The following is a 23,724-nucleotide window of genomic DNA, read 5'->3' as shown; positions in this document are numbered from 1 at the left end:
TGGGCAGCACCGTGGAGCTCAGTTAAACAGAAGGCCTGTTGCAACATTTGGTGAGTCTCAGTGCTAATGCCTGGAAAACATAAGATTGTTGTTGAGACAGCTAAGTGCTAAAAAAGGCTGTTTTTTTTATGATGTTAAACCTCATTTTGAGACCTTACCATGCTGGGACCACTCCTTCCAGGCATGCAGGTATTCAGTGTCATGTCCGCCCCGAGAAACTGCATGAAAATGTGAAAGAAATGGCTTTGAACCTCCATTCTGATGCTCAGTGGTGGAAGTAGTATCCAGATCCTTTACTTAAGCCAAAATACTAATACCACACTTCATAAATACTGCATTGCAAGTGAAAGTTCTCCATGAAAATGCCACTTAAAAGTATGTAAGAACAATTCCTCAGACTATTATATTAATATAGAATCATATAATTAGATTTATTACTAATTTATTAATGTATAAGCAGAATTTTATTTTTGTAGGTGGTCAAGGTGGAGCTAATTTTACTGTGATTTATTATTATTTTCATAATGGATTCATATGTGGATGAAGATGAATAGATGAATTGAGTGAATGTTTGGTTTGTAAGAAATCTAAAATGCCCTTTGCAGCCACCCAAAACTCACTGTGACATCTTCACAATGCTTTATTTAATCCAACCAATAGTCCAACCCTCAAAAGTATTAAAAAATACATCTAAATCATTAAAATGTTTAAATGGGAAACAAGGAATCTTCCCATTTGAGAACTGGAACAATAAAATGTTTGGTATGTTGTCATGAAAACTCCATTAACCTGTAAAGCAACTTGAACCTAAAGCTGTAAAATAAATGTCGAGTGAAAAGTAAAAAATATTTTTTTTCTACAATGGAGTGGAAGTAAAAAGAAAGTATTTATGTATAAAGTACAAGTCCCTCAAATTTGTACTTCAGTACGATACTTGAGTACAACCAATTATTGTATATAAAGACCTTTTTTTATCCTTATAAACAGTCATTGAGTACTACTTTCCATCTCTGTTGAAGATTTCCTCATTTATGATCCAATGACGAGGTAACTCTGCTCTTACCTTTGGAGTGCTCTGTCAGCAGGTGTTTTAAATCTCTGAGAGCCCGGGTGAGGTTCTCCAGTCGGTGCTGCAGGTGGAGGTTTTCTCCTTTCAGAGTGTGGATGGTGTCCTGGAGCTCATAGGCTGAGCTGCAGTGTGACAACAGAGAGACCAACCAAAACACTGTCGTGACCTGCAGGATAGAGAACATTGTAGTAGCAACTGAAGAAGTGTGACTGGATGAGGATTCACTCAGTTCATCGAATCATCTCCTGCTGCTGGTCTCAGTCCAGTAAAATCTTTCTGCAGCTCAACAATGTTTCAAACTCAGGTGGAAGTGTTGATGTTATTCAAGACCTAGTTCTACCTCTGTGTCAAAATTGATTCAGTGATGGGTAGCTAAATGGGAGCTAAAAATGCTCTTGGCCCACTAACCACTCTAAATGATCAATTGTTCTGTTTTGTTTTACCAGAACCCACATTAGATATAAGTCAGTGCCATGCCATGGGGCTGGGTCCTGGGCCCTTTGCTGTGTGTTGTCCCCTCTCTCTCGCTCTCGTGTGTGTGTGTGTGTGTGTGTGTGTGTATGTATGTATGTTTACATACATACACACATACATACATACATACATATGTATGCATGTATATTATATATATATGTAAATTGTGTGTGTGTGTGTGTGTGTGTGTGTGTGTGTGTGTGTGCGTGTGCGTGTGCGGGTGCATGTGTGTTGTTTAAGTTATTGTTGTTTAAGTGTACGTCTGCGGCGGAAGTGTTTTAACAGACTTTTATCTACTTCCGGGTTGATTTCCGGTCACAGCGAATCGAAGATGGCGACTCACATGTCGAGGTGTAGAACCTGGAGTCGTGTTCAGAGGTAAAAACATGTTCAACATTAACGCTCTAAAACTGATGCCTGCTTCGACAGAAAAACAATAACACCAGTGTTTTCGTTGTCTTCCGTCCCTTGACTCTACGTCGTCAACCTATGAAATTAGCTCAGTCAGTTAGCACGATGCTAACAGTCTGGGCTAGTGTTGCTTCCTGAGTTAATAAAATGAAAAAGTAGAAAATCACCAGTCGCTTAGATGGTAGGAGTATTTTGTATAAGTGGATAGCTTTAGAGATGAATAAGTCATATTTTTGAGTACTGGTGATTTACTGAGGTTTGTCAGACATTTGTCAGCAACCTCTGTTAGCAAGCTACATTTGTGTACAGTTTAAATGTCATAATGTTTGAGTTTAGTTTAAAGTTATTTAATTATGTGTCCACTACTTATTTACCTAGTGAGCAGATTAAATGGCTTTGGTAATTGTGAGTAGAGGAAATCATAAATGTCCCCCGAGGGACAGTGTGTCCTAGAGACAACAGTTAGTAATAGTAAATGAAAAAAAACAAAACACATAAATAAATTAACATAAGTACACAGAGTAACGCCAGCATCAGTGTCTCTTGTTAGAAAAAAAAAAACACATAGAGGAGAAAGAAAAATCAATTTCTCAGTTATAAACCTTAAAACCTTTTCTTCTGGAGTAAATATTATATCATTTGAAATATGGTATACTTTGTGGTTTATCTAATCAAGCTTCACTTAAGTTATTAATTTAGTATTAGTATTTAATTTTATTTTAGGGCTGACACTAAAAATCGTTCTTATTATTGATTAATCTGCTGATCATTTTCTTGATTAATCCTTTAGGCAATTGGTCGATTTGGTCAGTAATATGTCAGAACATTTTGAAAAATATCTATCCTAATATCTCAATCTATACTGTTTCCACAACTATTGAGAGGATTTTGAAGAAGCATTGCTTTGTTGTTCTCAAAGGTTTGGGATCGCAGCTTACAGAAAGTACAGCAGTGGCAGCAGATACCCAAATATCTCCCTCTCGACACCACTGCCTGGGATCCCCAAGCCAGTGTTTGCATCTGTGGATGGCCAGGAAAAGTACGAGACCAAGATCACTACTCTAGAAAATGGCCTCAGAGTTGCCTCCCAAAACAAGTTTGGTCAATTCTGCACAGTTGGAAGTAAGTTGCAGGACTAATATGGAAATTATAACTGTATCCACTTTTGTTCAGGATCAGGACCAAGTAGGTAAAATGTGGATGTTTTCTTTCTTTTTCTTAGTTTTAGTAAACTCTGGATCCAGATATGAAGCAAAATACCCAAGTGGAATAGCACATTTCTTAGAGAAACTTGCCTTTTCTGTAAGTACTTCTGCTTTTGAGACTTGACTTTTTTTTTTTAGCTCACTCATTCACACTCAATTCATTTCATTTCAATGTCCAGTCCAAGCTGATTTTTAATTCTGACCGTCAAGTTAACTGGAAAGACTGTTATTGGTTGTTTGGAATGACCAGTAAACATTCTCAGTAAGTTTCTTGGTGCATAAAATACATACAATTCAACTCTAAAGTGTTGATTTTTGTCACAAATAATAAAATGATCTCAACAGTAAGGCATAAAGTATGGTCACACATGAAAAATAATGCAGAGCCAGTGGAACAGCAAAGGAAAAAGCACAGAATAAAAAATGACCATCTTTCATTGTGGACTGATGTTGATAACAGTCTGTTTTTATCTTTTAAGTCCACAGCTCAGTATGGGAGTAAAGATGAAATCCTGCTCACGCTGGAAAAGCACGGAGGGATTTGTGACTGCCAAACATCAAGGTATAGGGTCTTTCAGCACGATGTCTGTCTCAGAGTTTATTTGTGCATTTCTACCTACTAGATAGAAGCATGTCCTTTTCCTGTGTCATGAATAATACAGCTGTTTGTATGTTTTGCTGTGCAGGGATACCACCATGTACGCAGTGTCTGCTGAAGTGAAGGGTTTGGACACAGTGGTTAGTCTTCTCTCTGATGCTGTACTACAGCCTCGCCTGCTGGGTAAGTCAAGTCATTTTTACTTGAATTCACATATTAGTCCTTAAGAACCGTGTGAGGTGTTTCCACGGGTAAAGTGAAACATGTGTTTACATGCAGACGAGGAGATCGAGATGACCAAAATGGTGGTACGCTTCGAGTTAGAAGATCTGAACATGAGGCCGGACCCTGAACCTTTACTCACCGAGATGATCCACGCTGTGAGTTACACATCACTGGTTTTAAAGTGACATTATAAATGTGTTTTAGCATCTAGATGAATGACTGACATGTATGCTTGCTGCAGCTCTGTTTTTTGGTGAATTATCAAAAATTTTGACAAAACCCACAAGTTACCACAAGTTTGATCTAAATTTAATTTGAACCTGTAGATTAAAAAGGTACTAATATCATAACTGTACCAAACAAAGAGGTCAAATAATGTAACATTTTTTACCTTTAACAAGTAAGTATGTGTTTTTACTTGCTAACTGACAAACAATTAATGTGTTGACTGAATAATTAGCAAAAAAGTGAGAAATCAGTCAGTTCGGCCCCATTTTAAGTGTTGGATAGAGGCAGAGTTATTAGACTAGTGGATTTATTGATAATTAATTATTTTAATAGTAGATTAATTGTTAATCATTCATGGAGAAAAAAATGTCAAACATTCATTTGATACAGCTTTTTTTCTGCTTTTCTGAAGTTTTTTTTTTTTTTTTTTTTGATTTTAAAATATTTGGGATGTGGACTCTTGTTCACAAGTTGCAAAATTCCAAGTTGTCACTTGGAAACTGTGATGGAAATTGTTCTTCCATTTCATAGACTCCATCACTGCGCCCTGTCATGTTAAGGTGTCTGATGGGAAGACTCTTACAGTTTTCCTTGAAAGATGACAGAACTGAAACCCCTAATTCATCATTTTGTTTTGCTGAAATGCTGTGTCTTTTCCCTCCTGAACATTTATGTGACCCTTCATTGTTTGTTTCCAGGCTGCATATCGAGGCAACACGGTGGGACTGCCTCGCTTTTGTCCTGCAGATAATGTGGACAAGATCGACAGTAAAGTGCTTCACAGCTACCTTCGTAACTACTACTGTCCTGAGCGGATGGTGCTGGCTGGAGTGGGCATCGAGCACGAGCAGCTGCTTGAATGTGCCAGGAAATACCTGCTGGATGTGAAGCCAGTGTGGGGAACGAACACTGTGGCCAACGTGGACCGGTCTGTGGCACAGTACACCGGTGGCATTGTCAAGGTGACTCATTGGTTTTATAGTTTACAAGTCATCTTCACACCAGATTTGGGCCTGAGGTGACATTTATATGGTGGATCTTCCCTTTGAAAATGGTGAAAAAGACAAAAAAAGTATCTATTGCAGTCACAGATTTACAGAACCAGGGGCTACGCAGCAGAGAAATCACTATGGATTTCACAATGAACCAGAAATATAACAGAACCAGAAACAAAAAATATAAAAACAGACTTTTTTGAAACAGCATTGACAAGTTATTTATTTACACATGCACTAGTTATGGAGCAAAATGAACATTCATTTGCACTTATGTTTCTAGCTACTTGATGGATTTAAATCAAGTATTCACTGGAACTGTCTCTGGCTTTGGTCTCTATTGTGGTCTTCACCAACCCCTGAGGGAAATATGTGTTTCTTTAACTGTTAAATGCTTCATTGTGTTCACCAGCTTGTTGCTAACTGTGTCTGCCTGCTGAGCAGGTAGTGCACAGTGGGATTTTTTAGAGCTTTTTCACTGAAAACAGCTGCCATGTGTGGCTGAAAGCTATGAGAGTAGTAGTATTGAAACAAAACAGTCCATAAAGCTAGACAATGAGCTGAAACTCACTATAAACCTCTGTAAAGCTGAGGGATCCTGCAAATTCAGGTGATAATTCCATATAGCTTCATCGCCTCTTGGCAGGATAATAACAGTTACAAAGTTGAGGCTTAAATCTAAAGGTGACCATGCCTTTGCCATCATAGCCCCTCAGTTTTAGAACAACCTGCCAGAGGAGACGAGGCTAACAGAATCAGTGGCTTCTTTTAAATCACTTCTTAATACCCATTTTTATAGACTTGTTTTATCTGATGTTGTCTTTTTATTGCCCTTCGATTATGTTTTTTATGGCTTTTTTACTGGTTCTTCTCTCCTCAATTGCTTATATTTATGAAGTAGACTGTATTGTATGTCTTTCCTCTCTAACTTTACCTCATTTCTGTCCTGCTTTTGTTTGGTTTTATGCTCTGCTGTCTGTTATCATATTGTTGTTGCTGCCTTTGTGAACTCTGTTTTAAAGGTGCTACGTATATATAACGTTTTTTACATTTTTAATCCATTAGATGGAGAAGGATATGTCGGATGTGAGCCTTGGCCCCACCCCGATCCCAGAGCTCACCCACATCATGATCGGCCTGGAGAGCTGCTCCTTCCTGGTGGGTGTTTGCAGTGCCTGGCTCCGTTCAGGTATTGAAACAACGTCCCAAATAAAAACAAAGTTTTGTTTTTCCTCTACAGGAGGCCGACTTCATCCCGTTCGCAGTGCTCAACATGATGATGGGTGGAGGAGGCTCCTTCTCTGCAGGAGGACCAGGGAAAGGCATGTTCACCCGCCTGTACCTGAACGTCCTGAACAGGTGAACGTCACAAGCTTCAAATCAGACTCTGCTTCACTAATAAAGCTCCAGCATCCGGTTTTATTACTTGTCACTGATTTCGCTTTTATCACCATTGTGGTAGGCATCATTGGATGTACAACGCCACCTCCTACCATCATAGTTATGAGGACAGCGGTCTGCTGTGTATCCACGCCAGTGCAGACCCCAGACAGGTTGGTACAGACCCAGGCCCCAGCAGGGTCTTTAAAAGTCTTAAAACACTTTAGTTCCTACAAAAAAAGCCGCTCTTGCTAGCTACAGTAGCTCATTGTCTCAAAAAGGGCAAGTGTTGTTTTCAGCCAAAACTTAAATAAATCAGTTTTCATTGTTTTATTCATGCATCTATTTTCTGCTGCTTATCCAGGCCTGAGCTGCATTAAGTTAATTAATTAGATCCCTAAAAATTATTGTTACGTGCTGCTGGCGTGCTCTGAAAAATTTGTGATACTCTGTAGTAATATATAAAGTCAGGGTAGATTGTGCATAGTTTGGTCAGAATAACTGTGAAACAGGTATTAAATTTAACTTGTAGGATATCTTATCATACCTTCACATCCACATACAAATTTTTAGCCAATCGCAGCTTTACAGAGGAAGGTTTAATTGTGTCAGACATTCCTCTAAAACTGAAATTCTGAGTTATTGGAGTTAGTTGTAATTTGCATTTATTTTTTCTTCATTTGAATGTGGTCTATTTGTGAAAGTTCTTCTGTGAGTGATTGGTAATGTGGTTTATGTGGTGTTGACGTTGATGTTCTCACCTTTACAAACATTTCATCTCCAGGTGCGAGAAATGGTGGAAATAATAACCAGAGAGTTCATTCAAATGGCTGGAAATGCAGGAGAGGTAATAATCACCACGGGGAAACTTAATCACCACAGGCTTTGTAATATGAATTATTCTCACATGATCAAAAGTAAACATTTTACGTTTTCCCTCTGTATCCAGATGGAGCTAGAGAGAGCCAAAACTCAGCTCAAGTCCATGTTGATGATGAACCTCGAGTCACGGCCGGTCATTTTTGAGGATGTTGGACGCCAGGTTCTCTCCACAGGAAAGAGAAAGCTGCCACATGAACTTTGTGATCTAATAAGTGAGTACTAAACAAAATTAAATGGTATTTTCTCCGTCATTTGTCCCGACTTATGGGAGAATGGCCTTAAAATGAGTAGAAATAGTCTCATTTCATCTTGCTAATTTATTTGTTTTTTTGACTTGTCAACAAATAATTTCCAGGCAATGTGACAGCTAGTGATATTAAAAGAGTGACCACTAAGATGCTGCGCAGCAAGCCCGCAGTAGCAGCTCTGGGAGACCTGACGGAGCTGCCCTCGTACGAACACATCCAGGCCGCCTTGTCCAGCAAAGATGGACGTCTGCCCCGCGTGTATCGCCTCTTCCGATAGACCCCCCCCAATGTCCCCCATCACCATTCAGCCAGTCAGATCTGGCAAACGTCAATGTAAATAAACCGGACTGGAAGATTACACTAGTGTTCCCTCCCGACACAGAACTTGGCACAGCTCACTCAGGGAGGGGGCTAATCCCCGGGCTCTTAACTGAACCTTTCAGACTGGGGATTTTAAAGAAAAGTTACATTTTACTCTGAAGTAGTCCACATACAGTTGGAGTATCTGTATTTATTTTTTGTGGGCAGGAAGCCAAACGTCATTATTTACTGGTGGTTTGCAGGAGTTTGGTTTTAAAGGGACAGTTTACCCCAGAGCCAAAAGATAGGTGTTAATTTCCCATTTAAAAACCTTAATACCAACCTGTTCTGTTTTTACACTGTGAAAAGTAAAGCAGCACAGAGGCAAGAGACGGCGGTGATAACGTCACCTGCTGTGTCAACTCTGTTGCTTCTCTTTGAGCCATTGCATTCCTCAGTTTTCAGACCCTCAGCTCTTTAACATTGACCGAGCTCCACCTCAGTCCTTTTTCTTTAAATAAGAGCACTTAACGATCTCCCTTTACAGGCACAGGAGACACAACACACAGCAATAGTTCACTGATTAATAATGATGCTGCTGCTGGAAAATTTCGGATCATTGTTGCCAACTTTACAACTGTAGTCAGACTGAATCATGGTTTCTGTCACCCATGTCTCAGATGTACTGTAAAGAGACTGAAATCTAAAGTGAAACCTGTTTCTTTTTGTATTTATTCTTGGTTGTGTTGGTGCCCATGTAAATTTCAAATAAACTTCAAGGGGATGAATTAAGGGCAGAGTTTGACATTGGTAAATGATTCGCTTTCTGGCAGACAGTTAGGTGAGATGTGGGAGGGCGGATCGATCCTCAGTGTTGATACTACTGATAAAAAGTCATTTTGAGGATTAGTATTAGTGTCAATAAGTTCAGAGAATTCACATAATGAATACTGGTCATTTACTTTAAACACCATCTTGTGTTTTACCATGCACATGATAAAGTGGTTAACAGAGAGTAGCAAAGAAATGCCTCCTGTTTGGGAAATTATCCTGTGGTAATTAAAATATATTCAGAGGTGCATCACAATCGTGACGTATTCTCTGCCTTACATGTTAGTACATGAGCTGCTTTTAACAATAAATAGTATTGATATCATGATCCTGGCCCTGATATCATTTGGTATTGCACTGAATTCAACAGATGTGTTGTCGATCTCCTCGTCTAGTCTCCCACCAGAAAGCAAATAAATACATATCAAATGTTTAACTGTTACTTTCAGAGACATGTCTCTTCTGTCTCCTCTTTGAAAAGTTAGGGGTTTACGATTGCCTGATAAAACATTAAATCAAAACATTGTGTTGATCTGCAACCAAAAACACCAAAGTTTATTTTACTATCATCTCAGTGGCTTCTGACTACAGTGAGTATATTATATGTGACCTTTATTAACATCTGTACACCAACTGACAAATAAATGTATTTACTTCCATGAATAAAATTATATATTTTAAAGGTCTTGTTTTGTAGCGTCACGTACAGTAATTTAACCAACGAACAAGTGTGGATTTAAAATGTTTATTGAGAGGTGTTACATCATAGCTGACATAGAAAAAGATAAGAGGTCCTGAGGAAATGAAAACAAGACCCACAGGCACTTTTCCTTGGAGCAGACTGCTCCTCATGCTGGGAATGCAAGTTCATTAATGCAGTACATAACATACAGTACATGGATAGTTTGTAGTATATATGAGGTTACACAGCAGTGACATGAGAGATAAGGCAATAAGTTACAATCTGTTCCAAAGGATCACTTGGCCTCATAAGAGAAAAAATATGTGACAGGCATTAACAGTATAAATAAAATCTATTTAAATCTATTTTATAGCAAGTGAGTTCCTTAAAAGAAAGTTTAATATTAGCTGTCAAATACATTTGATCTCCCTGAAATTCAACAGTAGCGTGTGACAACCTCATGACCGGAGTGTTGAATGATGCAATGCTCTAGAAATCATATATTTGACTTCATGACCTAATAATTTAACCACAGCTCCCTTCTTCAGTCATGCTGTATCTTTTCTTTCAAAACATTCAGTTTAGAACAAAATTGAAGTTAGAAATCGACCAATGGAAAACAGCTAAACAACATTTAAAAAGTACCAACATGTTTGCTGCAGTTTTGTTGGGAATGCTACTTGATGACAAATTCACAAGGCTTTTGAACAATGATGTAGTGTTCAGAAAAAAAAACCGTAACACTGTGGTTCTTGATGCTTTTTAAACACCTAAGAATGAATTAGTAAATGAAATGTAGTTACACAGAGGCTGCAGGGTTAGAGCAGTTCACATTGCAGCATGTGACTGAGGAGTAAGCCACAACCGCTGCTCCCCCCTCTCCACTCTGTCCCAGTCCTGTTTGAGTAGAGGGGGCTGAATAAATAAAGGCCAGACTGCTGCTGCATCTGTAAACCTGTGTCTGTCTGACCTCAAGGTCCCTGTCCTCAAGTGCAGCCAGGCCACTTGTGATGACCAGAGGGACCCCCACACACACACAGACACACACAGACACACACACACACAGTTCCCACTGTGCCCACTCTGTTTCGTTACCACAACCAGCGCTGGGGTCTGTGTAGTTAAGACAACTCTGGCTTCCTTTTGGTCCTTTTCCACCTGCCTGCTTCTGGCACAGTTTGATCCAGTCTAGCCTGATCTGGCCTAGTCTGGTCTGGTCTGTACTGTAGAGTCCACTTTAAGGGTCTATGAGATGGCGCAGATGGTGCTGCTTTGGTTCTTCATGGCTTCCCTCCTCTTCAGCTCTCTGGTGATCCTCCTCCTAATGCCCTCCAAGTACAAGCCTCGGTCGAACTGACCTGCGCCCAGAGGGATACTGACAAGACACAAGCAAATAGAGTAGAGCAGATATTATGAAATCAGAACACAAAAAATAAAATGTTTTTATTTGGTATTTAAAAAAACAATAATTAAGAATCAAGTTTAAGAGGGGCAGAAAGTAAAGTTCTTAATGTCCAAACATCTAAAAACTAATTAACATATCATTTTTAAATACTTCTGACTCAATTAGGTCTTTGCAAGGGCTCAACACAACATACTCTCTAGCTGTATAGGAACAAAATGGTCCTGCTGAATTGAATTTGTAGAAACTCCCTAACTGCTCCAACCTGTTGAATTTTCAATTTGGCAACAACAGAGGACAATCCTATAAAAAACACGGTGCCATCAGCAGTGAAGAGTAATCAGCTTTACTGATGAAACTACACTGCAACTGCAATAAATGAAGTCATGATGCCTTTAAACCCATGTGTGACTCACTTGTCTCTGCCAGGCCTTAGTTTGACCTGGAAGACGCCAATGACGGGCCGATGGTCTGAGGTCTTGATGCTGGAGCAGCTGGTGTACTTGACCACTTTTATGTCATCAGTCTGCCTGTTCCTGAACAGGATCCTGTCCTGTGAACACCAACAGAGAGGTTTAGCCCTGCTCCGTCCAGTTTACACTTCAATTAGAGCAGCTGAACAAGTGTAATGCAGAGCCTTCCACCAATGGTTTGGCTTAGTTTGGTAACTGCAGGTGTCCAAATTCAGGGGCCGCATCTTTCAGAGGAAACGGTCAAAAAAAGGCATGGCTTTGGAAGATGGCATAGACTGCAAAGGCCAAACTGAAATGAGACAGTCTGGTCTACAGAGGAATTGCTATTTATCTTTGGCCACTGCTTGAGTCCACTTATTCTCTTTTTAGTGAGAATAAGCAGAAGCTTAACGAGAAACGAAAGACACATTTCTCTGCCGCATTTGAAGGGGCCCTTTGAAATGGGACAGCCTTGTTACGTCGCTGTGATGCAGTCTGACTTAAAATGCAAAGCTTCGAAGGATGTGGCCCCTGAATTGAGACACACCAATCATTGACATCATGTGATTATTTGTATTCATGTGGAACCTGTTTTTTCTTTTTCTTCTTACTGTGTATGAAGGTGTTCTCTGTTTAGAAGTGGTGTCGTAGATGTCACAGCCGATGTCAAATTTGTATGTGGGCAGGAAGTGTATCGGTGCCTCCTGAAAGCCTTTAAAGATTGAACCTGGAGAAAGAGAAGCACGTTCTCAGGGTAAGAATCAATCAAACACAAGGGTCTTTTATGAAAAACTTTTCAAAAAGTTTTCACTTAGATGTAGCCTCCAACATGCAAACATACCATCCTTCATCTCCTTGGAGAGCTGGTCGTGCTCCAACAGGGGGCCCATATTCCCTGCTCCTGTGTGGTTCATTAGGGTCTCCACACCAACCCGGTCCTTACTCAGCCGGAAGTTAAAGTCTCCAAACCAGAAGACCTGGTCGAATCTTGTGGTGACGTCAGCTACAATCAAAAATGACATCCATTTATTATCAATATTGCTGGCTAGCATTCTTACCAACATCCACTCAGTATATTAATAACTAATAAATTATATTCTGTTCTCAGCAGGACCAAAGTTGGGACAGGCATTGACACAAAAACAAAAATGGATGTTATTTGCTCAAACCCTAACACTGCACATGACACTGCATCTAAACATATTCTAAGTAGTTCTATCAGCTACAATCAATCCTTGTATTAACTTTAAAAAGTCAAAAACATGTGTGAGTAGGGTGAGGCTTAAGCATAATTTATGAACAGCCATAGATCCAGTGAAGAAATTCCTTGTTTTAATACAGATTTGTCTTTTGAAAATGACTAAAATACATAAATATCATGTTTCCTGCTGCCAGATTGTTTCAGAACATGAGGCTTATTGCAGCAGCGGTTTTTTCCATTCTGGGTGCAGGGACACCACCATCCTAATTGTTTTGATTAATCACATCATTCACAAGGGGTGACTTAAAAGGTTCTTACATGGTGTGGAGCGGTAAGGGTTGGTGTCTGGAAGGCCTTTTGGAAGAGCTAGAGCCTCGACGATCTTGTTGTAGTCGAGTATTCTCTCATAAACTTTGGCGTCTCCAGCTGAAAGAAGAACAGAATAAGAAATTAGAAATGTGTGAGATTGCCAAGCTTTCAGTGTTGCAAAGTTTAAATGCAAATATGTAGTAGTGAAGGCACATGTATAAGCTGAGTTGCCAAAACCCCTCCTTAACTTTAGCACACATTTCCAACCCGTCCTATCCACAGCCTTTCTGATGAAAGCCCTCGAATACCTTCTACTCACAGGTAAAATGGGACGTGATGAAGAGGAAGGAAGTGCCAAAAAAGGTAAAGGCGATTCCCACAGCCCCTTTGGTTTTGATCTGCGAGATGATCCTGGTTGTGACTGTGGCATGCTCCACTTCTGTGTGGGTCAACAGAACAAATGTTGTGTCAGATCAGTTAGATTCAGCCACATGAAAACCCTCCTTTGGCTTATTATGATGATCTAGCATGTGATTCAAGTATTATTTGAGACATGTCATTACACAACTGTGTAACCATCAAATCAAAATATTAAGATAATCTTCCGACAATCTAAACTACAGAGAAAGTATGTAAGCATGGAGCAATGTAGGGTTATAGCAATACAGAGTTTAGGACTTCAACTAATGGTTATTTTCATTATTGATTGATCTAAAAGTTTTTTGCCAATTTATTGCTTCGTCTATAGAAATCTCAGACAAAAAAAAAAAATCACAAATACAAATTCCCAAATGTGACGTTAAAGGTCTTGTTTTTCCTAACTAGTACATTATACAAAGAAAATCAGAAAATCCTCACTACTGAGAAGAACCAGAATTTAGTAATTTGGGGCATTTTTGACTAAATAGTCAAAAATAGTCTCGTTTATTCACCCTCAAACTGATCTCTAATACCTGTATTACGTTAAGTGGGACTGACCTGAGCAGAACCAGATGAGGTCTCTTCTGACAAATACAGTGAGATACAAAACACCATGTGATGCTGCATACAGCATGACGTAATAAGGTCCCAGAGTCTCCTGAAGACGGGTCTCCCACTCCCTCCTGCACACACACAGTCACATACACAGTAGTATAATTGTACACTTTACAGCCCTGATAGATTAATCAAGCATAATAACTCGTTCTTATGCAGTGATCATGATTAAAATCAAACAAAGCATACCATACCTGTCAGGACAGCCCTCCTGGACCCCAATAATATAAAAGTCCTGTGCAAATTCAGAGTCTGTCGGAAGGAGGAGATCATCTAAGTTTGCCGGCAGGCCCTGAAAATTATACAAACTTTGTTACAACTCAGCTGGTTGCTGAACTTGTGCAGTTATTGTTAAGACTTTAAATGGTTCTTGGTCTGTGACACGCTGCAGACCCATGATTTCCTCATACCTTCTCTCCCTGCATGTTCCACGTTGCAATGTAGATGCCCACTCTCCTGTCGGGAAAGTAGCGGTCCAGCTCCTCAGCCCCAAGCAGGGCGCCGCTTCCCAGCACGCTGCCCTCCAGAAAGCTCCTAGAAAATACACATTGGAGAGGAATATTAGGACTTCTACTGGTTTGCTTAAGGCTACATAAACTCATTTGATTACAACTAAATCTTAATATTCACGATAAGAGAAAACAAGATTTTGGTCTTAGATGCTCTGTCAATAATTTCCCTACTGAGCTCTGACTGTGTATTAAGATGTTTTGCTCCTCCTCTTCTCAAAAACTGTGCTGAACAAGCATCTCCTCTGATCCTGTGTTAATCCCCCTCCACACTTTCATGTTTCCCTTTTCTCTTAAAGATGTGAGCACTGCACACACACCAAGTGTAAATGTGTGGAGCCCTGATTTCAAGACCAAATTAACAGTCTGTTAGTGTTGCTTCACCGCTCATGACTGGTCCAGATGCGATGTGCTTATCAGCTCCCAGCAGAGAGCACAATCAATACTCAAAACCTTGTAGTAGATACTGTACCTAATTCATAAACAGTGCATATGCAGACATTTTCATTTGAGTGATCTTCTTTTGATGAACATAAGGATAAAGTAGTTGAAGTAAGCTATATGTGCAACTAAATGACTCATGATTCATAGGATAAAAATACACAGATCTGGCTCTAAATTTGGCTAATTTTATGTTGTCACTAGCCTCTGTCTAAATTAGGAGCTTAGGTACCCTAACAGCCTTCTAACACCACAAAGAGTAAGCCTTACTAAAGAGCCTTGACACCCAGCGTGAGGAAGACTCCAGCTACATCATCTATATGGTCTGTTATGCCTACTGTACCTGTTCCTCACATCCTGAGGTCTGATGGGGCTAAGCACGCTGTAGGTGGACCTCATGGAGTTGACAGAGGCACTGTCCGACCCCATGTTCTCCAGAAGCCGGCTGTCGCTCAGGTTCCTGTGGAATCTCTCTCCGAGTTTCTCTTTGGCTAGTGCAGCATAATCCAAACAATCCCTGTCAATCCTATTAGCTGCCCTCAAAGTGGCTGACACAAAGCTCTTCTCTAGAACGGGCACTGGTCCCATGGGTTGCACTGGAGACAGACGCACCTTGGTGGACCTCACCCGGTGGTCTGTGGGGTCGCTCTGCTGGCTGTGAGGCCTCCTGTCATACTCAGAGAGACTGCTCCCTCTCTCCCGAAAGACTGGGGATCCTGTCGTAACAGCAGAATGAGGTCTCACACTGGAGTCCTGGTTCCTGATGGGGGCAGCACTACTGACGACAAACCCACCTTCAGCTGGGAGTGCCTGGTACTCTTTAAGTGAGTCTGTGGAGGAGCCGGTCTCAGTCGGGTCACTCAGACTCTCCTGGCTGTTTCTCAGCCTCCTGTTTCTCAGCGTCTCCGCAACAGAGCCACTTTTGCTGGTACTCGACTGCCTGGGTAGGGAGGGTGGCCGAGGTTGATAGGGGCTGATCTCCCCCTCTCTGTTTCTAGTTGCGAGTTCAAGGGCATCATTGTGTTCCTTGCAAGGTTTGACATCTACTAAGGAGGTCTTGGGTGGCCTGCTGTCATGGACAACTGAATCTCCTTTGTCAGGAGCCTCATAGTACTGATGGACGCTGCTGTCCTCTCCATTCTCAGTCATCCTCTTGTCATGTCTGGGACCAGGTGGGGTCAGGTTGATAAAGCTCTTTCATCGCTAAGTGACAAACACCTGTAGATATAGAGCAGGAAATGATTCTGTGAAAGACTGGCATTAAAATAAGTTTATTTAACCAGAAATACCCCTATCGGTCTGAAGTTAGCAGACAGACTGTAACACTTTAGAATAAGCTTTCATGTGACTTATACTTAAACATATGAAATCCTAACTGAAAATAATAATCGGTAATGTCAGATTTGTGAAACTTTACTTCGTCTAATTATTTATTAGGTTTCCCTTAACTACTGAATCGGAATCTGCAAATCTGAAACTTTAGTTTAGATTAATTCAGTTTTATTCGAGACTGCTTTATTTTTAGATAGAGACTGCTTGATGCATTTCCAGACAGAGCAGATGAAGTAAGGTAAAGTTGAACTACTTTTTATTTAAATGCTGCAGTTTATCACTTAACGCAAAACAAGCTAATAACTACAGTTAGCTGGCGTTAAATGAATGCTAGCAGCGGGAGCTAATTAATACTAAACTTAGCCAAGAGATTGAACCAATAATAATCCTGTTGTTTTCAGATTTCAACGCTTAACAACAGCGCCGTGATTTCTGCTACCTAAATTATCACCCAGCCAACAAGTCATGTTGAGATATACGGTGCTAACACTAGTTAACTACACAGCAACTGGTTAGCAAAGCTATTAAATGCTAGCCAAACAGCAGCAGCATTCAGGCTACATGAGCTACTGTTTAAAGCGGACGTTTATAAAGTCGAGCTAACAAATAGGTAATGTTGGTAGTTTCCGTCTTGTGTTGTATTTACGTGTTACTACGCTGAAGTGAAGTTACCTCTGCTGTTTGATCTCAGAGTGGCTGATTTAAAAAAAAAAAAAAAATAGCTCCGTGACTTCCTTAGCAACGTTTGTCAACACGGATTTTGTTTCCAGGACAAGAGTCGCACAGTGAGTACCTGTGTCACAGCGCCGCCCTGTGGCGAGAAGTGGAACTGCAAGCGACCAGAGCGCATCAGGTTCATGTGACAGCCTCAGTCAGTCATGGCTGAAGGTGCAGTTGTTTTCCTTCATCACAGAAGTACTGTGAGGCTGCAACCAAATTTTAATTGGCATTTTCTTTAATAATCCAATCACTGCTCAGTGTGTACAATGTCGGACGATAGTGGAAAGACGTCATTGTCCCCTGAAGCCCATCTTATAAATATTCACAACAGTTTCACCAATCCAGATATGTTAAGTTTGGTAAATTGTTGCCAATCAATTATCTGTCAGTTGACTAATCAATTAATCTGACATATACACTGGAGGTCAATAAGGGCCAAATCTTTGACGCAGGGCCCCTTGGTGGTTAATCCATCCATGAATCCCTGTACTCTTTTCATTTGGGCTTTATGTCTTTATGTGTACTTTCTATTTGGCCTCCGTTGTGACTGCTTTGGGTATTTGGCTGACTAAAAATGATTTGAAGTCATTTTTCTTTGATGAATGGAAGAGAAAATATCAAGACATCACTTGGCATTTATTTTAGAAGTAGAGATATGTTGTATATCTGACAGCTTTGGACCATTTTTTAAATTTGAAAATAGCCTACATGTCAACATTAATTTTTTATAAACATTGTTCACAATATTATTTGTTTGTTAATGCTACTCATTCAGTGTCCCGTTTTTAAATCACATTTTATGTATGTTCCAGCTTATTAACATACCTTAATAATGCATAATGATACAATGCAAATCATGATGCATTGTGTCACTATATTATTCTTAATGTTGTGGCAACATCCAATAAACTAATAAATAAAGTTAATAAAGTTGAACTGGATAGAAATCCTCTCAATCTGTGTGGTTATAATAAGATTTAAACATAGGATTTCTGATGTCATACCCTTTGTCTGATATAACATAGGTTCATGTCAAACAAGGAAAGCTTACAGGAAAGCAAAGTGCTGATAGGGAATATAGCCGCAGTCTATATACAATAGACCTATACTATTATCCAGAGTAACACATTTTCAAACAAATCATCTTTCACTATCTACCATTACCTAACATCCAATACACGTAAACTGCCATTCACTTAAAAAGACAAAAAATAAACCAAACCACCAGCATTGTGCATTTCATTTTTTATGTCACTTAAGTCTGAAACAACAACCTGCCATAATTCATACATTTCCAACTATGTTTTTATGAATGTAAATGTCACCCTACTTCTGTTTTATTAACCATGTTTCACTGGATGTAATGCACACAACCTCATTGTCATTTACGCAACATTTCTTTGTGCACCAGAAGCCATGTTTTTCATATTGAAGGTTTTGCTGTTTATTATGTAATACTACCCTTTTGCCTTGTTTAACTTTCAGAAAACAACAAAAGTGAAGACAAGTGAGTGCATATAAAATCTTTGCACATGTACTACAACATCAGTGATTTTACAAATGACACACTATGTGTGACAAGAACAAAGGAAACAGCAGAAAAAATGCTGTTGCTGACAAAACAGTGCATGGCACAATGTCCAAACAGTGTCAAGTTGTGACCTCCAATTGTCAACCCTTTAACCCTTTTTGTGACCCCCATGTTGTACGAGAAATGGCCCCCTGGAAATGCGGACAATCCCTCCATATTCTGTGCATTTCTATGGCATCACTGCTGGCTCAGGGGGTTTAGACAAAGGGCCAGTCTGTGGAGCAGGTATAAAAGCAAAGGGTTAAACCAGGGAGGGTACAGTTTGGTGCAAGAGCAAGACCAGCAGCAGTTCCACCAGCAGCAGCAGCAGCAGCAGCCACCCACTGACCAGCAAAATGACTTCCACTGGAATGAACATGATGAGCAAGGTGAGTTTTTAAATTCATTATATTACTGCACTGAGGCTCCTACTGATTTAACTGCCACCAAAATCCTAATAGGGATAAACTGAAAATTGCCCTTGTGGCCTTAAAAACATGTTGTATTTTGACAGGAATACTGCCAAACTCAACATTTTGACAAACCTTGTGAAAAACCCACAAATTTGTAAACTAGCTTTACTGTTACTCTCAGCTTTGGAGTGTCTTTTAGTCCAAGCTTTAAAAACACTAACTGACCATGAACAATCAGCAGTCAAAGTTAGCACCAAACACCATCCAGACAAAGGTGGATTCTCCAGCACTGAATGTTCAGCTTTAAACTTGAACACATCACACCTGTGCCTCTTATGCCTCACATGTGCTAATCAAGGCCTTTCCCTCTCCCCCCTTCAGATCATCTTCTACGAGGACAGGAACTTCCAGGGCCGTTCCTATGAGTGCATGAGCGACTGCCCCGACATGTCCTCCTACCTGAGCAGGTGCCACTCCTGCAGGGTGGAGAGAGGCTGTTTCATGGTGTACGACCGCACCAACTTCATGGGCAACCAGTACTTCATGAGGAGGGGCGAGTACGCTGACTACATGAGCATGATGGGCATGAGCGACTCCATCAGGTCCTGCCGTATGATCCCCATGGTAAGACCTCACACCTGGCTAGATTTACCGTAGATGATCATCTCTGGACTGCTTAAAATACATTTTTATAGCAAGAGTTAAACCCGCTTCTCTTTTGCTCCACAGTACAGGGGATCCTACAGGATGAGGATCTACGAGAGGGAGAACTTCGGAGGTCAGATGCACGAGCTGATGGATGACTGTGACAACATCATGGACCGTTACCGCATGTCCAACTGCATGTCCTGCAACGTGATGGACGGCCACTGGCTGATGTACGAGCAGCCCCAGTACAGAGGCAGGATGATGTACATGAGGCCCGGCGAGTACAGGAGCTTCATGAACATGGGCTGGAGCGGCATGAGGTTCATGAGCATGAGGCGCATCACCGACTCCTGCTATTAGACCATCTTTGCACTCAATAAAACTGTCATAAACTAAACTGTTTGGTGTGTTTAAGTTTATCTTTCCTCACAGTCACACAGTCCAGAGTCAGTCAATGTCAAATTCTAACTTAGAGGCAACTCAGAGGGATAACAGCTGTAGACAGGAGAAGGTTTTTCATCCTCATATCCCACCTACATTTACTCAATAATCAACAACTTTACAATCTCTGATCTCCTCCCTGACATGCGTGTGGGAGAGCTGTGGAAGTGAACACAACAATCTACACAATCTAATGCAATATAATACTTTAACACCGCAATGAGTACTATTTCAATGATAATTAATGAGCTTTAGAGGTGCTGGTAGGATTTGGTTGGATTTTGTCACCTTTGGAGTGTGTCAGTCTTTGTGCGAAGCTAATCAGCTGCTGCCTGCTCAGTAGATTCAGGTTTTTAATATAAAAATAGGAAATTATGTAATAGGTTTGTGAAAACAGACAAAACATAAACATACATGTTACTAAAATTCTTATTCCTTCATTGGATAGAAAATCTGGAGCGGTCTTTGGAAATTAGGTAGGAATATATATTTATGAATCCTGAGAAACTTTAATAGATGAAATTACATTGATTCTTATAGCAGTGAGTGTGTTTTATTTGTTGGTCATCAACAGCTTGAAACACAAAACTAAGTAATTTCCAATACAGCATAAAAGTCAATTAAATAAATAATTACTGATTACTAAGTGGATCTGTAGTGTATGGCAGCTCGAAGTCATGGATAATCAAAATTAAAAACATTTGTTTGTCTTTCTTGGAAACTTGGATCTCTGTTTATGAACTATTTACTTTTTTTTCTTAAAACCCAAATATAACAGCAACTACAACTTTACCCATTTCTCTTATAATTATACCAAATATAAAGATCACCCACTGTGGTCACAAAATGTTCCAATTATATTTCCACATTTAGATCAAGTGTCAGAAATGTGAGGGTAAATTTCCATTTGCTCTGTGTCATGGTTCTGTTCACCATCTGTGAAGCCTTTTGATTTGCAACTGAGAACTAGTGACACTTACTGCTCAAACTGTTATAAATAAAACTTGTGTCATCTGTAGCTGTTGAACTGAGCTGGAGGAAGTTTAGTCTGAATCTGAGTGGAATTTAAACCATTGTGTCTGGATTCTAACATAGTAAACTTGGACATTGTCATATAAATACTGGAATGGCTGAGATTCTCTGATTATAATAACACTGCTCCAATTGGGCTGCAGACTTGCTCAGAAAGTGTATGAGATGTAAATATTGTCTTTGGACCGTCTGGGTCTGTTTCTGCTGGACCATGTGTTTCCTTTAGTCCTGCTCTAAATAGGAGCGCAACAACGGAGCAGTCGCACAGGTAAGCACACAACACTGAAATAATACAGTGACGACTGATTAAATACATACTACACATAGATGGTAACAATATGTACACGAAAAAACATGTAAGGTAAGATTTGTGGTTTTTTTCCACCATTCTGACCCAGGCTGAAATATGTCAACAACTAAAGGAAGGATTACCATGAAATTTTGTGTAGACAGTCATGGTCCCCTGACTTTGGTGACCTGTTGACCTTAGTTTAATATTTAAACAACTGGTGCTCAGTGGATGAATCGTAAAGGTTTTGGTGATCCCACAACCAGCAGATCAGAATTTTCTCTTGCTCAGTGAAATATCTCAACATTTACTGGTTGGACTGAAATATTTCAACAACAATTGGATGAATGGCCTAGAAATTTGGTACAAACCTTCATTCGCCCCTTAGTATGAATAACTTTGGTCATTCTCTCACTTTTCATCTAGCTCCATCATCAGGTCAAAATTTCCATTTGTCCAGTATTTAAACATGGACTTGATTTATGACCGAATACCGGTATAATGTCACAGTTTTGTCCTTTTATTGTTCTTTCATGGGCAGACTCCTAAACTTGTCCTTCCAGATCCTGCCACCCCCACGTGCCCTGCAGTAACCCCAGCCCTTTCCGCCATTCCCAGTCACCTGATTCCCCACCTACGCACATGTTCCCCATTCCCTCATCAGTCCCAGTTTCACCAATTCCCTGACAAGTACTTTGTACTTGTTGTTAGTTATTTTAAATAAGTAAATAAATCATTGAACACTTCACATTATTGAGCAAATAATTCACAAATACTGCAGTGGTGTCTCAGCTCAAAGGCTACAGGCAGATAACAGCAACTTTACTGGCTCTTGCATGGCAAGTGCTTTAGTGATAACTGGATCGTGTATAGTTTTAAATGGTTGAGGTGAATTTAGAATATTCTATTTCACCACTTGAGCTCTGGCAGCACATGTGCTTATATCTCCAAGAAGACAGATACATTTACATATAGGTTTTTGTAACATGACTCAAAGGAGCATATTAAATGCACATGTCTCACTATCATTCTGTCTCACTCTCTCTTTTTTCTTTCCTCTCTCTTCTTCCTCCAGAGAGCGGCCAATCCAGCGAGCGAGCGGGGAATCGATGCCCTGATACGAGATTCAGCCTAATGAGGATCAGAAACATCTTAATAAAGACCCATAATCCACCACTTAATCCCTCATTACAGAATCATCTACATTCACTGGTCCTGCTCCATACCGCCGCAGTGACGGCACATTCTGGTCCATTGTTCTGCCTCGCCTCATCTCTCACCGAGGGCTACGTCTCCCTTTGTCTCCCCTCGGTGTCAGTTTTATTTGATCCGCCCTCATTAGACTTTCAGACGAGATGAGCAGAAGGGCATGAAAATAGTGCTTTTGTGTGCACTTCTATGCTATCTCCTGTCTGAAATGGAAAGTGAGACATATGCTTAATGAGGAGGGGATGGACTGGGACCCGCCGTCCAACAGAGAGATAGGGAGTGTATTGTGCTGTGACAGATACGGTTAGAGGACACACTTTCTAGGCATCGTCCATGTCAGTGATTATGACTTCTGAGAGAGTGAAAATTACTCTGAAGTGGGACAGATGGATTAAAGTTTAATGCTGAGCCCTGGAGAGCTTCTGAGGCTGTGTTTTAGTTTAGTGCAGCACAAAAGTTGGTCAAGTTTTACCAAAGTTAAAAAAAAGTATTCTCATGTATGTTTTCTGAAAGTAATCTTAGTACATACAGCATATCCTTGATGGGTCAGGGATTCATCCACCAACTTTCCTGTCATAAACATTTCTCTACCTTTTTAGCCACCACAGTATAACCTAGTACAGTTATCACCACTGTTGGAAGAAGTATTCAGTTACTTTACTTGAGTAAAAGTATGTAAGTATGATCAGGAAAATATGATTAAAATAGCAAAAATAAAAGTAGTTAATGTAGGAAAATGTCCATGTGTCACACCGCGGTGAGGTCAAGTTGGGTTTTTGTCCTGTCTCCATGTCTTGTCTTGTCATTTCCTGTTTTATTTTGAAAAGTAACTCTCCTCTCTTTTCAGGTCACTTGCCCTTCCTCGTGTGTCTTGGTCTGATTGCCTGTTGAGTGTTTCCACCTGTCCCTTGTTACCATGTGTATAAGAGTCTGCGTCTGCCGTGGTCTTGTGTCAGTGTGTTGTCTTTGTCGGTGTCTGCGTGCGTACACCCTAGCCTACCACAGTCTTGTTTCAGGCCTGTACCCAGTATCTTTTGGTTTTTGATCAGCTTCCTCCTAGATGAGTGATTTTCTGTTATAAGTCTCATAGTGTAGTGCCTCCAGTTTTCAGGAGAGTTTTTTTGTTTGTTCGATTTCTTTTGTTATTTCTTTTGCCAGCTTCTGTTACTCGGTCTCGGAGGATTAGAATCTGA

The 23,724-nt window shown here is 40.2% G+C and overlaps 3 protein-coding genes across 4 annotated transcripts; 2 read left to right on the top strand and 1 right to left on the bottom strand.

Moving 5' to 3' along the window:
• Positions 1 to 1,839: 1,839 nt before the first annotated feature.
• On the top strand, positions 1,840 to 9,531 carry pmpca (peptidase, mitochondrial processing subunit alpha). The gene is made up of 13 exons (XM_071483561.1): positions 1,840 to 1,921; positions 2,874 to 3,076; positions 3,177 to 3,256; positions 3,639 to 3,721; positions 3,846 to 3,940; positions 4,037 to 4,137; positions 4,909 to 5,172; positions 6,271 to 6,363; positions 6,446 to 6,564; positions 6,668 to 6,758; positions 7,370 to 7,432; positions 7,535 to 7,679; positions 7,823 to 9,531. The coding sequence occupies exons 1-13, from the start codon at positions 1,875 to 1,877 to the stop codon at positions 7,990 to 7,992; spliced, it is 1,554 nt and encodes a 517-aa protein (XP_071339662.1). The 5' UTR covers positions 1,840 to 1,874; the 3' UTR covers positions 7,993 to 9,531.
• A 50-nt stretch (positions 9,532 to 9,581) lies between these two features.
• inpp5e (inositol polyphosphate-5-phosphatase E) lies at positions 9,582 to 17,016 on the bottom strand. 2 transcript variants are annotated; one of them, XM_071483557.1, is made up of 11 exons: positions 16,882 to 17,016; positions 15,221 to 16,095; positions 14,338 to 14,461; positions 14,122 to 14,219; positions 13,871 to 13,995; positions 13,212 to 13,331; positions 12,902 to 13,009; positions 12,224 to 12,385; positions 11,994 to 12,109; positions 11,347 to 11,483; positions 9,582 to 10,903 (listed from the first exon to the last, which is right to left on the bottom strand). In XM_071483557.1, exons 2-11 carry the CDS (start codon positions 16,024 to 16,026, stop codon positions 10,774 to 10,776), a joined length of 1,926 nt encoding a protein of 641 aa, XP_071339658.1. In that variant the 5' UTR covers positions 16,027 to 16,095; positions 16,882 to 17,016; the 3' UTR covers positions 9,582 to 10,773. The 2 variants fall into 2 exon arrangements, with proteins under 2 accessions (XP_071339658.1, XP_071339661.1); XM_071483560.1 differs by lacking the exon at positions 16,882 to 17,016 and adding an exon at positions 16,856 to 16,874 and having other exon boundaries at positions 10,638 to 10,903.
• A 1,730-nt stretch (positions 17,017 to 18,746) lies between these two features.
• Positions 18,747 to 19,957, top strand: LOC139624447 (gamma-crystallin M3-like). Its single transcript, XM_071483562.1, has 3 exons — positions 18,747 to 18,888; positions 19,294 to 19,536; positions 19,642 to 19,957. Exons 1-3 carry the CDS (start codon positions 18,856 to 18,858, stop codon positions 19,918 to 19,920), a joined length of 555 nt encoding a protein of 184 aa, XP_071339663.1. The 5' UTR covers positions 18,747 to 18,855; the 3' UTR covers positions 19,921 to 19,957.
• Positions 19,958 to 23,724: the final 3,767 nt, after the last annotated feature.

This window comes from Trachinotus anak, unplaced genomic scaffold (genome assembly GCF_046630095.1).
Source record: "Trachinotus anak isolate AG129_WGS33_773 ecotype Australia unplaced genomic scaffold, CSIRO_AGI_Tana_v1 ptg000008l, whole genome shotgun sequence".
NCBI classification, from domain to species: Eukaryota; Metazoa; Chordata; class Actinopteri; order Carangiformes; family Carangidae; genus Trachinotus; species Trachinotus anak.
This window is presented reverse-complemented; position numbering and strand designations above follow the sequence as displayed.

Bases quoted from the DNA above. Each gene is read 5' to 3' on its own strand.
- pmpca (XM_071483561.1), top strand. From the start codon at position 1,875: ATGGCGACTCACATGTCGAGGTGTAGAACCTGGAGTCGTGTTCAGAG. The intron at 3,257-3,638 runs GTAAGTACTTCT...TTATCTTTTAAG, and splicing joins TAGAGAAACTTGCCTTTTCT to TCCACAGCTCAGTATGGGAG. The intron at 7,433-7,534 runs GTAATAATCACC...CTCTGTATCCAG, and splicing joins TGGCTGGAAATGCAGGAGAG to ATGGAGCTAGAGAGAGCCAA.
- inpp5e (XM_071483557.1), bottom strand. From the start codon at position 16,026: ATGACTGAGAATGGAGAGGACAGCAGCGTCCATCAGTACTATGAGGCT. The intron at 14,462-15,220 runs GTACAGTAGGCA...TGTATTTTCTAG, and splicing joins CCTCAGGATGTGAGGAACAG to GAGCTTTCTGGAGGGCAGCG. The intron at 11,484-11,993 runs GTAAGAAGAAAA...TGGTGTTCACAG, and splicing joins AGAGAACACCTTCATACACA to GACAGGATCCTGTTCAGGAA.
- LOC139624447 (XM_071483562.1), top strand. From the start codon at position 18,856: ATGACTTCCACTGGAATGAACATGATGAGCAAG. The intron at 18,889-19,293 runs GTGAGTTTTTAA...TCCCCCCTTCAG, and splicing joins GAATGAACATGATGAGCAAG to ATCATCTTCTACGAGGACAG. The intron at 19,537-19,641 runs GTAAGACCTCAC...TTTGCTCCACAG, and splicing joins CCTGCCGTATGATCCCCATG to TACAGGGGATCCTACAGGAT.